Source organism: Marmota monax, unplaced genomic scaffold, assembly GCF_021218885.2.
Source record: "Marmota monax isolate L192 unplaced genomic scaffold, Marmota_monax_Labrador192_F-V1.1 WCK01_AAM20220418_F8-fsc00011, whole genome shotgun sequence".
NCBI lineage: Eukaryota > Metazoa > Chordata > Mammalia > Rodentia > Sciuridae > Marmota > Marmota monax.
Window position 1 is genome coordinate 21,746,353 of NW_026693082.1, and position 13,241 is coordinate 21,759,593.

The 13,241-nt window shown below is 34.7% G+C and overlaps 1 protein-coding gene across 3 annotated transcripts in view; it reads left to right on the forward strand.

Moving 5' to 3' along the window:
* Nucleotides 1–13,241, forward strand: part of Nufip1 (nuclear FMR1 interacting protein 1) — a 43,142-nt gene that overhangs the window by 12,026 nt on the left and 17,875 nt on the right. For all 3 annotated transcript variants that reach the window (XM_046454297.2, XM_058582587.1, XM_058582588.1), the window contains exon 6: nt 6,375–6,467. In XM_046454297.2, the coding sequence (XP_046310253.1) occupies nt 6,375–6,467 (93 nt within the window). The remainder of the gene's footprint in view (nt 1–6,374; nt 6,468–13,241) is intronic.

Consider the following 13,241-nt stretch of genomic DNA (forward strand, 5'->3'; position numbering starts at 1 on the left):
AAAAACAAACAGGAGTGGACTCTTGCCTTTAAGACTCATATTTCCAAGTGGAGATGTAGGAAAAATAAAAAAGAGGTGCCCATAAGACCATGGGAATTGAAGCATTAATTTTAGCCATGTAGGGACAATAATGTCTGGTCTTTCAGAGGCACATCAGTTTGTTTTGCAGGGTTTCCTGTAAGAGGTGAAATGCTGCCCTAATTTGTTTTAAGGTATAATATAGCATAGTGTATAATTCACCCTTTTAATGGGCAGTTATGACAAATGTATAAAGTTACATAAATACCACCACAAATAAATATAATGGTGTTTCATCACCTCCAAATTCCATCATGTCCTTTGTGGTTGGCCTCTCCTGGCAACCACTTATCTGTTCTTTTTTTTTTCCTCAATACTGTTGATTGAATCTGGGGGCACTTAACCACTGAGCCACACCCGTAGCCTCTTTTATTTTTTACTTTGAGATAGGGTCTCACTAAATTGTTGAGGCTGGTCTTGAACTTGTAATCCTCCTGCTTCAGCCTCCCGAGTCACTGGAATTATAAGTATGCCCCACTGCTCCTGTCAAAACTGTGTTCTGTTCATATAGTCATGCCTTTGCAGAGTGCCATGTATGTATAATCATGCAGTATGTGGCTTCTTGAGTCTGATTCAAGGTTTATCTATGTTCTTGTATGTAGCATGATTCACTTTTTATTGCAGAATGTTTTTTTCTTTCATTGTGTGGTTGTATCAGTTTATTTATCCTTTTCCTAATTGAGGGTTGATTCCAGTATTTGACCTTTATAAAGCCTTTATAAAATTCATATATACTTTTTGTTTTGAGTATATGTTTTATATTTGACTTGGATAAATACCTTAGAGTGGGATTGGCTTGTCATAATGTTAAATACATGTTTACCTTTAAAAGAAACTGCCAAATCTTTTAGTGGGAGGCATTTTAGACCAAGAAATGCCTTTTGAGCATGAAAAGTATTCAGATTAAAGTGGGTGGCTAGGGTGCAGTGGTGCTTGAATCATTTAGGATCATGCTCCAGGAAATGGAACTTTACAACAGTGGCTTAGAACAAAGAGGTCTAAACACACACACACACACACACACACACACACACACACACACACCAGAAAAGGCTGGGCTGCTGTTGTTGCTCGACAGCAGCACTGGGCATCAGCTCTCTCATTTTTCTTCAATAAGTTTTTTTTTTTTTTTTTTATCTTGCCCACCAGAAAGTTTCCACATATCCAAATATTAAGCCCATATTCTAGGCATAAAGAAGAAAGAGGCAAAAGGACACAGCCCAGTTTCCCCCTTTTCACTGGGAAAGCAGTAGATGTGTTTTTAGCTCTAACCAGGAGTTATCCATATAGATCTCATTGGCTAGAAGTAGGATGCTTTGCCACCTTCAGTGGCAGTGGAGTTGATGGGATGTCCCCAAACAAAATGGTTAAGGAAGAGGGGAGAACATACAGTTCGCAATGTTTGCCTTGGAATTGGTGGCACAGTTTGAAGCTTTTTGAATTTCAAAGCTGTTATGAAATTTGGAAGTAAATTCTGAATAAAGGGATGTTTACCATGCTTATTGGTGGATTCTTTTTATGAAAGACAGGTGGAGGTTGAGGAGATATTTAGCTCTAGTTTCTAGAATGTGGGCTAAGGGTACACTGACCAAATCAGAAGTGCCTTGTAAAAGGAATGGGCAGTGTATTGAGTGAAAAATAGTTATAGATTTGTGAATTTTAGAGATGTTTAAACAGAATGAGGAAATTGGGTGAGGGTGACAATTTTGGATGAGGTGTATTTGTTCCTGTGATGTAGCTGTGTCCATAAGTGCTCTGGCCCAGTATGGTAGCACACATCTGTAATCCCAGAGGCTCAGGAGGCTGAAGCTGGAGGATTGTGAATTCAAAGGCAGCCTCAGCAACTTAGTGAGGCCCTAAGCAACTCAGTGAAACCCTGCCTCTAAATAAAATACAAAAAAAAAAAAAAAGATTGAGTGGTTAATGTCCTTGGATTCAATCCCCAGTACCAAAACAAAACAACAACAAAAAATTGCTCTGATATTATCTTTTTACACTTGGCAAATTCATCTAATGTTCTTCCATATCTTATTTCCCAAATTCTTGCTCATAGTATATTCTGAAACATTCACATTATGCCTCATTAATAGAAAATATGGAAAATATTTCTCTCCTTTTGGTATGCCTGATAGATTTCTCAAAAATACACTAATACTCTTCCCACCAGCAGTTTTATTTGTTTGTTTTTTGTTTCTGGTACCAGGAATTTAACCCTGGGGTACCTTACCACTGAGCTACATTCCCAATAAAAATTTTCAGTTTTTATTTTGAGACAAGATCTCACTAAGTTTCTTGCTAAGTTTCAGGCTGTCCTCAAACTGGTGATCCTCCTGCCTCAGCCTTCCTCAGTTGCTGGGATTACTGGACAGAATGCACCACCACACCCACCTAATTAAAAAAAAAGTCTATTATGAAAACATACTTTCTAGGTTTATGTTATTTTGAACTTCTAAAAAAAATGTTACTTGAACTCCTAAAAAGAGTGAATTCTACATTGGTATGTCAGAATAATTCTATTTTTTAGAATTTTATCTTTCTTGTGAAAGCTACATTTTTTCTGAGGAACACACTGTACTTTTTGACATGCAGGAAAGATAAAGTCTTCGTGTAGTTGCTATATTAGAAAAACTTGCATAATATTTCCCAGAGTAGAACTTTTAAAGTTGGAAGAAACTCTATAATTTGCTTTGTTTATTGCTCCTTTGTCTTTAAAGAACACACATCTTTGTCTTTATCCATCATTATTTTTTTCATATTAGCCAAACTCAGTGGCCCACTGTATTTAAAAACCACAAATCTTCCCTCTAATAGCTTACAAAACAATATATGCCTTTTGGGGAAAAGATAATTCTTTCTTAATTCCTGATCTGTGAGGTACAGATGTATGATTTGGCATTAGGTGATACTGAGTGGTAGAGATTTATTTCTAAAGTTTGTTTCTAAAATCTTTCTTTTTTGGAAGCAGTGTCATATATTTCACAGCGGATAGGGAGTCCACTAGGTGGAGTAGTTGTAATTTTATTTTAGTACTCACTGTGGCCCAGAAGATCCTTTTATGTCCCTAGTTTATGCAAAATTCCAACAGAGGCGATTTGCTCTTTAATAAAGTTACATCTTTTTGAAGTTCAGAAAGTCTTTGAAATAGAAACACAATCATATCTTACGTTGAAGCAGTGTGTTTCAGTAAAGAGGGATTGTATTTTACAGAGAATAAGCCTAGAAGAAAAGTCAATGAGTGGGTAGTAATTTGAGAATAAGGAAAAAGTTGAAGAGCATAATGTGACTTGAATGATAAGAGCTGAAATAATGATTGGTACAGTTTTGCCCATTTATGAGTTAGTAAGGATTTAGTACGTAAGGATTGTCATCAGAGACTTAAGGTATAGGCAAGGGGGATGTCAAAGAGGATGTAAGAAGTGAAAGAGGGAAAAAGAAGAGGAGCATTTGATGTCAAGACCAGTTCTTGGGATATTGAGGAAAGATAGAGGAAGTCAAGGGAGAAATAGTTATTTTAGCAGATAAAAATATAGGGAAACTGAAAATATCCCTTGTTGCATCTTTATAACTTTGTAACATTCTCTAACAGGAGATATTGGAGCAAGTTTTATAATTCTGTAATCTAAAGCATAATTTATGATTTTTTTTAGTAGTGTCTTTGTTATTTTGTATCTTCAAGAATCTGAACTATATCATATCCTTTACTTTTCCTTATTCTTATATCTGTTTTATTTTGGTGGAGTAGGGCTTCCTGGTTGTTGTTGGTGTATGTGGCTGGGTCTTGAGTTTCTGGTTTCCTTCCTTTGTGATAATTTTGTTTTCTAGTATCTTTATATTCCCTAATTTTTAATCTCTGGGTTCTGTATAAATAAGAATGGTACAAATTTTGGAAGAGGATTTGATTCTTTTCAGCACTGAAAAATAGAATCTTATAACTCTGGAAGGGATATTTAAAAGATTCTTTACCTTTTTTTTTTTTTAAATTTTTTATTTTTAATGTTTATTCTTTAGTTCTCTGTGGACACAACATCTTTGTTTGTATGTGGTGCTGAGGATCGAACCCGGGCCGCACGCATGCCAGGCGAGCGCGCTACCGCTTGAGCCACATCCCCAGCCCAAGATTCTTTACCTTTAGGAATATGATATTTTAATCTGCCAGAGCAAGAAAGTTAGCTGTTTTGAAAGCCTTCTACTGGCAAGTTTCCATAGAATCTTTAATTAGTCTCATTTAAGTAATTCTTATATCTTTTGAATCCACTTTCTGCAACAAATGTTTAAATTCTTTTCCATTGATAAGCACATACTTAGCATCTGCTTACCTGTACAAGATGCATTGCGATACAAATTGTATTGTGTGCTCTGTGGCCCACCATGTTAACCATCTGCAACACTTAGAACAAAAATAGCGAGGAAACACCATAAGGACAAATAAGAGAACTTGAGAATTGTGGCAGGGTTGAGGATCTCTGAGTTCCCTATCTAACAACTGTGGGACCTGTGAAAATCATCACTGTTTTTCTCATCATTTCTGCATCTGCATATTCTGTCTTCAGATTGAGAACAGCTGGCTACCATCCTCCCTGTAAGACTATTTTATTGTCACTTCTCATCTTTTAGAGGCTGTAAATAGTTTCTTTCATCTTTCTTCAGAGGTTTTATTTTTTCACCCTCTTAATCAACTTGGAGTCTCTTCTGAATCTCTTCCAAGTTTTATTTTTCCTTAATTATCCTTTTCAACTGAACTGACACAGTGCCTTGAGAATACTGACCATTTTTGAGTATTATGGGAAGAAGAGTTTGCATTTGAACAAGAGCCAGAGTCCACTTCAAATAACCTTAGATTATGTGTGTTTTCTAAAAGTATAGTCATATATTGCTGACTTGCTGTCAGATTTTTATCTCCTGTGACCTTGATCTTTTCCTCTTAGGTTTATTTATATCTTGGACATTCATCATCTTTTATTTATGGAGGTTATTTTTCTTGGCTGGATGTATTGCTTTGTACTGCCCTTATTGAAATTCATCACCTTTTTTCTGATTACTTCACCACCTACCAGTGTCATTTCCATTCCCATCTTCCAGTATGGCTAACCTCTAGGCCTTATATTTTATTGTCTGTGCTACTCAAGTTAGTCATGCAGATGTTAAGAAGAAAAAGATGAAGTGTTCTAGAAACAATGGCAGAACACAATTTGTTAACGTTTCTCAAAATTTACCCTTATCGGTGGCCAGGCTGTGTGGTGAGAGCAGTCTGTGTTCCCCTTCTTTTGTGTTTTTTTATATTTCAGTGCTCTATCTTCTTCAGCATCAGAGTTTGAGGCCTGTATCTCCACATAGCTGTGCCAGGAAACAAAGAAAACGATTCATCTTGCATATTGCTGTCAGATTGTATCTTAATCACAGCCTCAAACATGAGTTCATAACTTTCTGTAGCTTTTCATCACCTGCTGACTTAAGTATAAACTTTTGGCCTGAACCTCCCTTTCCAGTTTGACTGCCTGTAACTATTTTAAGTTTCATAGAAAGTTATTCCCTGGGTATCTTTTGGACTTTCTGAGGTCTTGATTTGTTTATGTTGTTTGTTCTACTTAGAACACTCTGAAGCTCCCTTATGGTTGCTATTTCTTAACAGCATTTAAGACCAATTTCCTTCAAATTCCTTTCTTCCTGGATTTCTGCATTTTGATATAATCTTTCCTTCCCCCCACCAAATCTTTGTGTGTGGGGGGGGGGGGGCGGGGGGTGCTGGAGATTGAACCCAGGGCCTTGTGCATCTACCAACAGAGCTATTTCCCCAGCCCCCACCCACCAAATCTTTATAGTCTTTTGGATACTTATTATATTTTGTCTTATGTTACAGCTGTTCTTGAGCTTTTCCTGTTCTTCCTGAGAGACAATTTTTTGAGAACTATCACTTATTTTGGTAACTTTAAGTGTATCTAGCATATATTTGCATAAGTAACTGAATAGACTTAAATTTTTTCTTAAGTAATTGTAGGTACATGCTAAGTAGACATATTAGATCAGTTTGAGCACGTTATATACTTTAAAAAAAATTCTAGCATAAGCTTCTTACCTAGTTGTAGACTGGTAGCAAAGTTAGTGGATCAGCAGCTGGTCTGTGCCTTGAGTAACATAGTTACAGTTTAGATTCTTCCCTCTTTAAAAAATTCTAGAAGTAATTGAAGATTTTTATTGATTTCTTTTAGTCATTAAAAACTTATAAATTCAGTAGTTACTTGGTTGCTTAAAGTTATACTCAAAAAACACTTTCATGATTAACTTCTTTTATTTTCTAGAAATTACCCAACTCTGGCTAACATTGAAAGGAAGAAAAAGTTAAAACTTGAAAGGGAAAAGAGAGGAGAAGTATTGACAACGACACAGTATGGGTAAGTTTTTTAATATTGTTGATATTCTCAGTGCTCATTTTAACTGAGAATATGTATGTTATACAAAGGAGCAAAAACCAAACTCTTAAAATCTCTCCATTCCCAATTCTGAAATCTTTGCTTTAGTAACTCTTTTTTTTTTTTTTTTTACTTTTTATAAAAAATATAGTGAAGATATAGTAAACAAGTCCTTTTAATATTTGTCTCCCAGCTAATCTTCTTTCTCAGAGGCAACCCAGTTTATTTTTCCAGAGAACCTCCATTTGTATAGGACATAAATGAAGGATATGGTCTTTTTTTTTTTTTTCTCCTTCCATTTTTGACACTAATGCATTTTGTTTTTTAGACATTGAAAATTTTACTTGGAGATCATCCAATATTAATATATAACAAACCTCTTTATTATTATCATTATTGTTTTAATGTAATACTGTAGATTAAACCCAGGGCCTTGATCATAATAGGCAAACACTCTGCCACTGAGCCATACCCTGAGCCCTTTTTGTTCAGGGTCTAGACTAGCCTTGAACTTGTAACCCTCCTTCCTCAGCCTCCCAAGTACCTGGGATTACAGGCATGAGCCACCATCCTGATCACAAACCTCATTGTTTAAAGATGTGTAGGAAGTTTACAGATGTCCTGCCTTTTTGTTGTTTTAACTAGTTAAGTTCTTATGAGTCTTTAACTAGTAAAAAGTGGCCATTATTGCCTTTGTACATAAAAAACTTACCGAAGTATTTCTAAGGATGGATTCCTAGAAATGGATTTGCTGGGTTAAAGGGTATGTGTGTTTATAATATTGATAGATGCTGCCAAATATCTGTCATAAAAGTTGGCCCAGTCTGCTCTCCCATTGGCAGTGTATGACATAATCTTTCCACAACGCTCCCTTTCACTTTCATTGAATTTTTTTCAACTTTTTCATTTTGTTTACTTTTTATTGACATTGTAATATAATTACAATATATAAATCTTAAATGCAAAGTTTGATGAAGTTTTTACGTACATAAACATGCATGCACACAGACTCCAGCACATCTGTGTAACCTCCACACAGATTAATATACAGAACATCTTCACCTCACAAAGCTTTTAAGCCTTCCCTGCTCCCCAGTGATAACCCCTTTTCTGATTTCCATCATCATAAATTTACTTTGCCTGTTCCCAGAACTTTATATAAATGAAATCATATCATTTGTATTCTTAGTTATGTGATTTCTAGGGCACAAAATTATTTTGTGAGATCTATCCATATCATATGTACTTGAAAATTGTTTCATTGTTATTGTTCTATAGAATTTAGTTTTGAGATTATGTATATAATTTTAATATTCTGCTGTTGGTCATTTGGGTTATTTTTAGGTTGGCCTGTTGTGAATAAAGCTGCTGTAAACTTTCTTTTGCACATATTTTACAGTATTTTGTGACATTAATACTCATTATTACATATGCTAGGTCATAGGGTAGTTGTATGTTTAGCTTTATTGGCTAGGGCCAAACAATTTGCCAAAGTGGTTGAATGAATTTGTCCTTCTGCTAATGGCATGTAATTTTTCTTTTACATTAATCAATAATTGGTAATGTTGCACCTTTCTCCCATGTTGTGCCAGCTCCCTCCTGACTAATGGTGTTGAGCATCTTGTCATATGCTTATTGCCTGTTGTAATATTCTCTTATGAAGTACAAGTTCAAGTCTTTGACTAGTTTTTGATTGGGATTGCTTTTCTTGATTTGGAGGATTTCCTTAGATATGCATTTGAATGACGTGTGTGTATATATTTATCTCTTAATCTTTGGCTTGCCTTTTTACTCTCTTAATGTTTTTATTCTATTTTTTAAAATATATAACAGTTAATAATTACTCAGATATCTGGGTCAGATGGAAGCCAGGCACATCTGCTGAAAAGGTTCAGCCATAGCTGGGGTTTGGTTGGTTGATAGCTAGGATACCGATGTGGTTACTGTTTTGATGCTCTTCATTCTTTTATGTAGATCCATCTGATGCTTATTTCCTTTTGCTTGTAGAACTTCCTTTAATATTTCTTATAGTGAGCTGAGGGTCTGCTGAAGATTACTCCATTCAGCGTGTGTGTCTGAAAAAGCCTTTATTTTTGCATTCCTTTTTTAGAGGATATTTTGGCTGGATATGTACTTCTGAGTTAACAGGTTTTTTAAAAAAAAAAAATTATAATGCTATCAAGGTGTTGCTCAGTTTTTCCAATGAAAAAACCTCCTCTTATCATTTTACTGTTTCTTTATACAAGTGCCTGTTTTCTCTGACTCCATCAGGTTTTGAGCAATTTGATTATGATGTGCCTTGGTTTTCTTCATGTTTCTTGTGCTTAAGGTTTGTTGAGCTTCTTGAATTATGAGTTTATGGGTTTTGTTTCAAATCAAAACTGAAAAAATTTTGGCCATTATTTCTTCAATTTTTTTTTTTTCTTCACCTCCCTCTCCCTTTCAGTGACTTCAGTTACATGTATATTAGGCTACTTGAAATTGTCCCTTAAGTCACTAATTCTCTTCATTTTATATAATTCTTTTTTTTCTACGTGCCTCATACTAGTTTCTGATGCTATACCTTTATGTTTATTATTCTTTCTTGTGCAGTGACTAATCTTGCATTAATCTCATATTTTTGTCTCGAGGTATATTTTGCATTTTTTATCTCAGACATTACTTTTTGAACATGAGGACTACAATTATCATAACTGAACTTTGCTAATTCTAATGTTTGTTTCAGTTCTGGATCAGTTTGTATTTTTCTCCTCATTATGGGTCATGTTTTTCCTGCTTGAATGCATGTCTGATTACTTTTGACAGGATATAAGAAAATTCCACTTCATTGGGTGCTAAATATTTTTACATTCCTTTAAATGTTCTTAAAAATTTGGCAGGGGAGGGAAGGGTACACAGCTAAGTAGCTTAACAACAATCTGATCTTTTTGCATTTTGCTTTCGAGAATTGTTGGGTGTGACCAAAGCAGTATTTAGTTTGGAACTAACTCTTCCTCATTACTGTGGCATGTATTTTCTGAGATACTATCCTATGCTGGTAGGTGAAAACAGGTACTGTGTTCTGACTCTCATGTGAAGGTGTAGGCACCATTACCTCTAATCTTTTGGGTGGTTCTTTCGTGGCCCTTGTATAGTTTCCTTGCATGTATGGGCTGATAAGTTCTCTGCTAAATAATTGAATTTTCTGTCTCTTACAACTTTTTGCCCTCTGTGAATTTCTGAAAACTGCAGAAGTCTTTTTCCCTGGAGTCCCAGTTCCAACTCCTCAACTTAGGGAGTCCACCAGGTTCCAGCTGGGTGCAGTCCTCCTGGCAATCTGGAAACTCTCAGGCAGTAAGCTTGGCAATTGTAGGGCTCACTGCTCATTCATTTCCCATCTCTCAGCAATCAGTATTCCTGTTGCTTGATAGCCTGTGTCATAGAAACCCTTGTTTCTGCATTTTGCCTAGTTTTTTGTTGTTGATTCAGATGGCAGGAAAAATATGGTCAGTGTTCCTTTCTTTTGACCAGAATGGAAGTTCCTAATGCTGTCGTTTGATAAATGAAAGTTTTAAATTTTCACCCAGTCTAATTTATCTGTGTTTTATTTTTATGGTGAATACTATTTCTTGTTCTGCTTAAGAAAACTTTCTGAAGGAGTTCTTGAAGCTATTCCTGTTTTTATAGGAAGATTTGTTGCTTTACCTTTCCTAGAATTAACTATTGTATAAGGATTGAGGTCCCTTTTTAAAAATTTCCCATTAGGAGTTTCAGTTGATGGAGTTTTAATTGTTTTGCTATGTAAATACCAACCAAAAGTAACCTGGTATAACATTATTAGTATCAGACTAAACAGATGTTAAAGCGTGACATCATTAGACATAAACAAGAATATTTTATAACCTTAAAAAGGTCAGCGTAGCTGTGCAGGGTGATTCCTATCTGTAATACCATCTACTCAGAAGGCTAAGGCAAGAAGATTGCAAGTTTGAGGCCATCCTAGTCAACTTCTCTAGATCCTGTCTCAAAATAAAATACAAAAAGGACTGGGGATATTGCTCAATGGTAGAGTACTCCTGGGTTCAATCCCTTACACTACACATATACACTGAAAAAATACCAAAAAAAAAAAAAAGGAAGACCACTACAATAAATTAACAGTTTAAAATTAACAAATTAAAAATTGTATGTATCTAATAACATAACTTTATAAAATAAATATCAATACATTTCGAAGGACTGAAATCGCACAACCTAAGTGAAATTCCACCAAAAATTGGAAGACAACTAGAAAAACCCTAAATGCTTGGAAATTCAGCAACACATTTAAAATATAAACTACTAAAACTGACTCAAGAGGTTAACATCAGACTTTTTTTTGGTAGTTGCCTATTAGGAAAACTGAATCCATAATTAAGAACCTTTCTACAAAAGAAATTTTTAGGTCTTGATGGCTTCACTCAAATTCTTTCATGCATTTACAGGACTATTACCAGTTTTATAAAACTCAGCATTTCATTTTAAGAGTCCAATATAGGGGTGAGGGTGTAGTTCAGTGACAGAGTGCTCTGGGTTTGATTCCTAGCCCCACAAAAAACAAAAACAAAAAAGAACAAGAGTCCAATATATATAATCTTGAGGACATTATAATAATGGAAAATAAGAAGCATATATAGAGAGTAAATACACAAAAGTCCTAAACAAGGGCTTAGCAAATCAAATCTAGCCAAATGAAAAAAGTGCATACATCATGACCAAATGAGATTTATTCTAGGAGTCTGATAACTGAAAATAAAATGTTATTTAACACATGAACATAATGAAGGAGTAAAATGATATTAGATTAATGCATAAGGAAAAATATATGGTAAAATCTAACATCTATTCTTTTATTATTTATATGTGACAATGGAATGCATTACAATTCTAATTACACATATAGAGCACAATTTTTCATATCTCTGGTTGTATACAAAGTATATTCACACCAATTAGTATCTTCATACATGTACTTTGGATAATAATGATCATCACATTCCACCATCATTTATAACCCCCTGCCCCCACCCTCCCCCTCCAACCTCTCTGCCCTACCTAGAGTTCGTCTTTTCCTCCATGCTCCCGCTCCCTATCCCACTATGAATCAGCCTCCTTATATCAAAGAAAACATTGTACATTTGTCTTTTTGAGATTGGCTAACTTAGTATTATCTTCTCTAACTCCATCCATTTACCTGCCAAATATAGGCAGATACATAGAACAGAATAAGGATCATAAACAGATCCATTGATAAACAATCACCTGACTTATGATAAAGATGGCAATATAATGCAGTGGAGAGAGGATAGTGTTTTCAAAAGCCTGTTGCTTTTTAAATGTTTTGTGTCATGTTTAAAGTGTATTTCTTACATAATATATAATTTGGATTTTTTAACTTTTTTTTTTCCTTTTAAATAATCCATTCTGAAGGTAGGGGGTGTATCTCAGTTTTAAGAGCGCTTACGTAGCATGTGTGAGGTCTTGAATTTGATCCCTGGCACCCCCCCGCAAAAAAAAAAAAAAAATTAAACTGAAAACGTTTGTCTTTAAATAGTCCTCAGTTTATACATATGTACGAATATACGTATATGTACGTTTATGTATATATATAAATATATATATATATAAATATATATAAATGTAAGTATACGTAAAGTGTAATTGCTAATGTAGTTTTTCATCACCATCATTATATTTGTTTCTCTTGTTTTATTTTTTAATTTGTCATATTGTTACTTCCTTGCTTTTTTTGATTGAGCTTTTTTTAATGCTCCATTTTCATCTATATTAGCTTTTTAGTTAAAATTATTCCTGAGTCCATTTTATAGACATCTGTATTTTTACTTATACCTTTTGTAACTGTTTTAAAGTATTGATTAAATGAACTTTTCCTTTCAAAGGCTTGTCAAAAGTAAGGTGGTAGAACTACATTCTCAAATGAGGGGTAGAGTACAGATACCAGATATACTAGTTTTTAAATAAAATCTTATTGATCTTATCAGTTAAGGATCATCCTAACTCATTACATATTAGTGAATACTTTAAAAATAAATATTTAAAAAGCAGCTATGGTCAGATGCAATAGGAACTGGATGCAGGGAAGGTATCTGAGTGGGAGCCCAAGGAAAATGGCATTTTTTCATTGTCCTCGTGGGGCCAGAGACAGAGTATACCAGAGGCAAACCAGTAAAACTGTGCCTGTTTTGCCTGCAATGAAGCTGTTGAGTTCTTAGATCCTTGTGGATGGGTCTTGGAAATTGGTTCATGATAAATTTTGGCTTTCTGCAAAATTTGGAGTATATGTATATGAAGTTTTGGAATGATATTCTGTAAGAGTTATAGTGACCCTGAAAGGATTTTGAGCCCTTGGATGGCAGATGTAAACTGAATATATTGGTTCAACAAATGATTCAGAAAGTGTTATAGTAATAACTATAGTTTATTAAGGGCTCAAGATGTTACCTTGCTCTAAGTGAAGTACTTTATATTATCTTAATTCTCTCCATGTCTCTGATTTCCATTCTGTAAGTGAAGGAGTGAACAGGCTCAGGGATATTAATATATCCAAAGAACACAGACAAAATTGAAATTTGGACCCAATTTCTAATTCTGTCACCTCATTGTTAATGAAAAAAAGAAAAAAAAAAAAAGGAGTTTTGCCCAAACAATGGCAAATTGGAATAGCATGCATGTCCTTGAGGAAATTCAGTTCTACCAGAAGACACTTTGATTATTGTT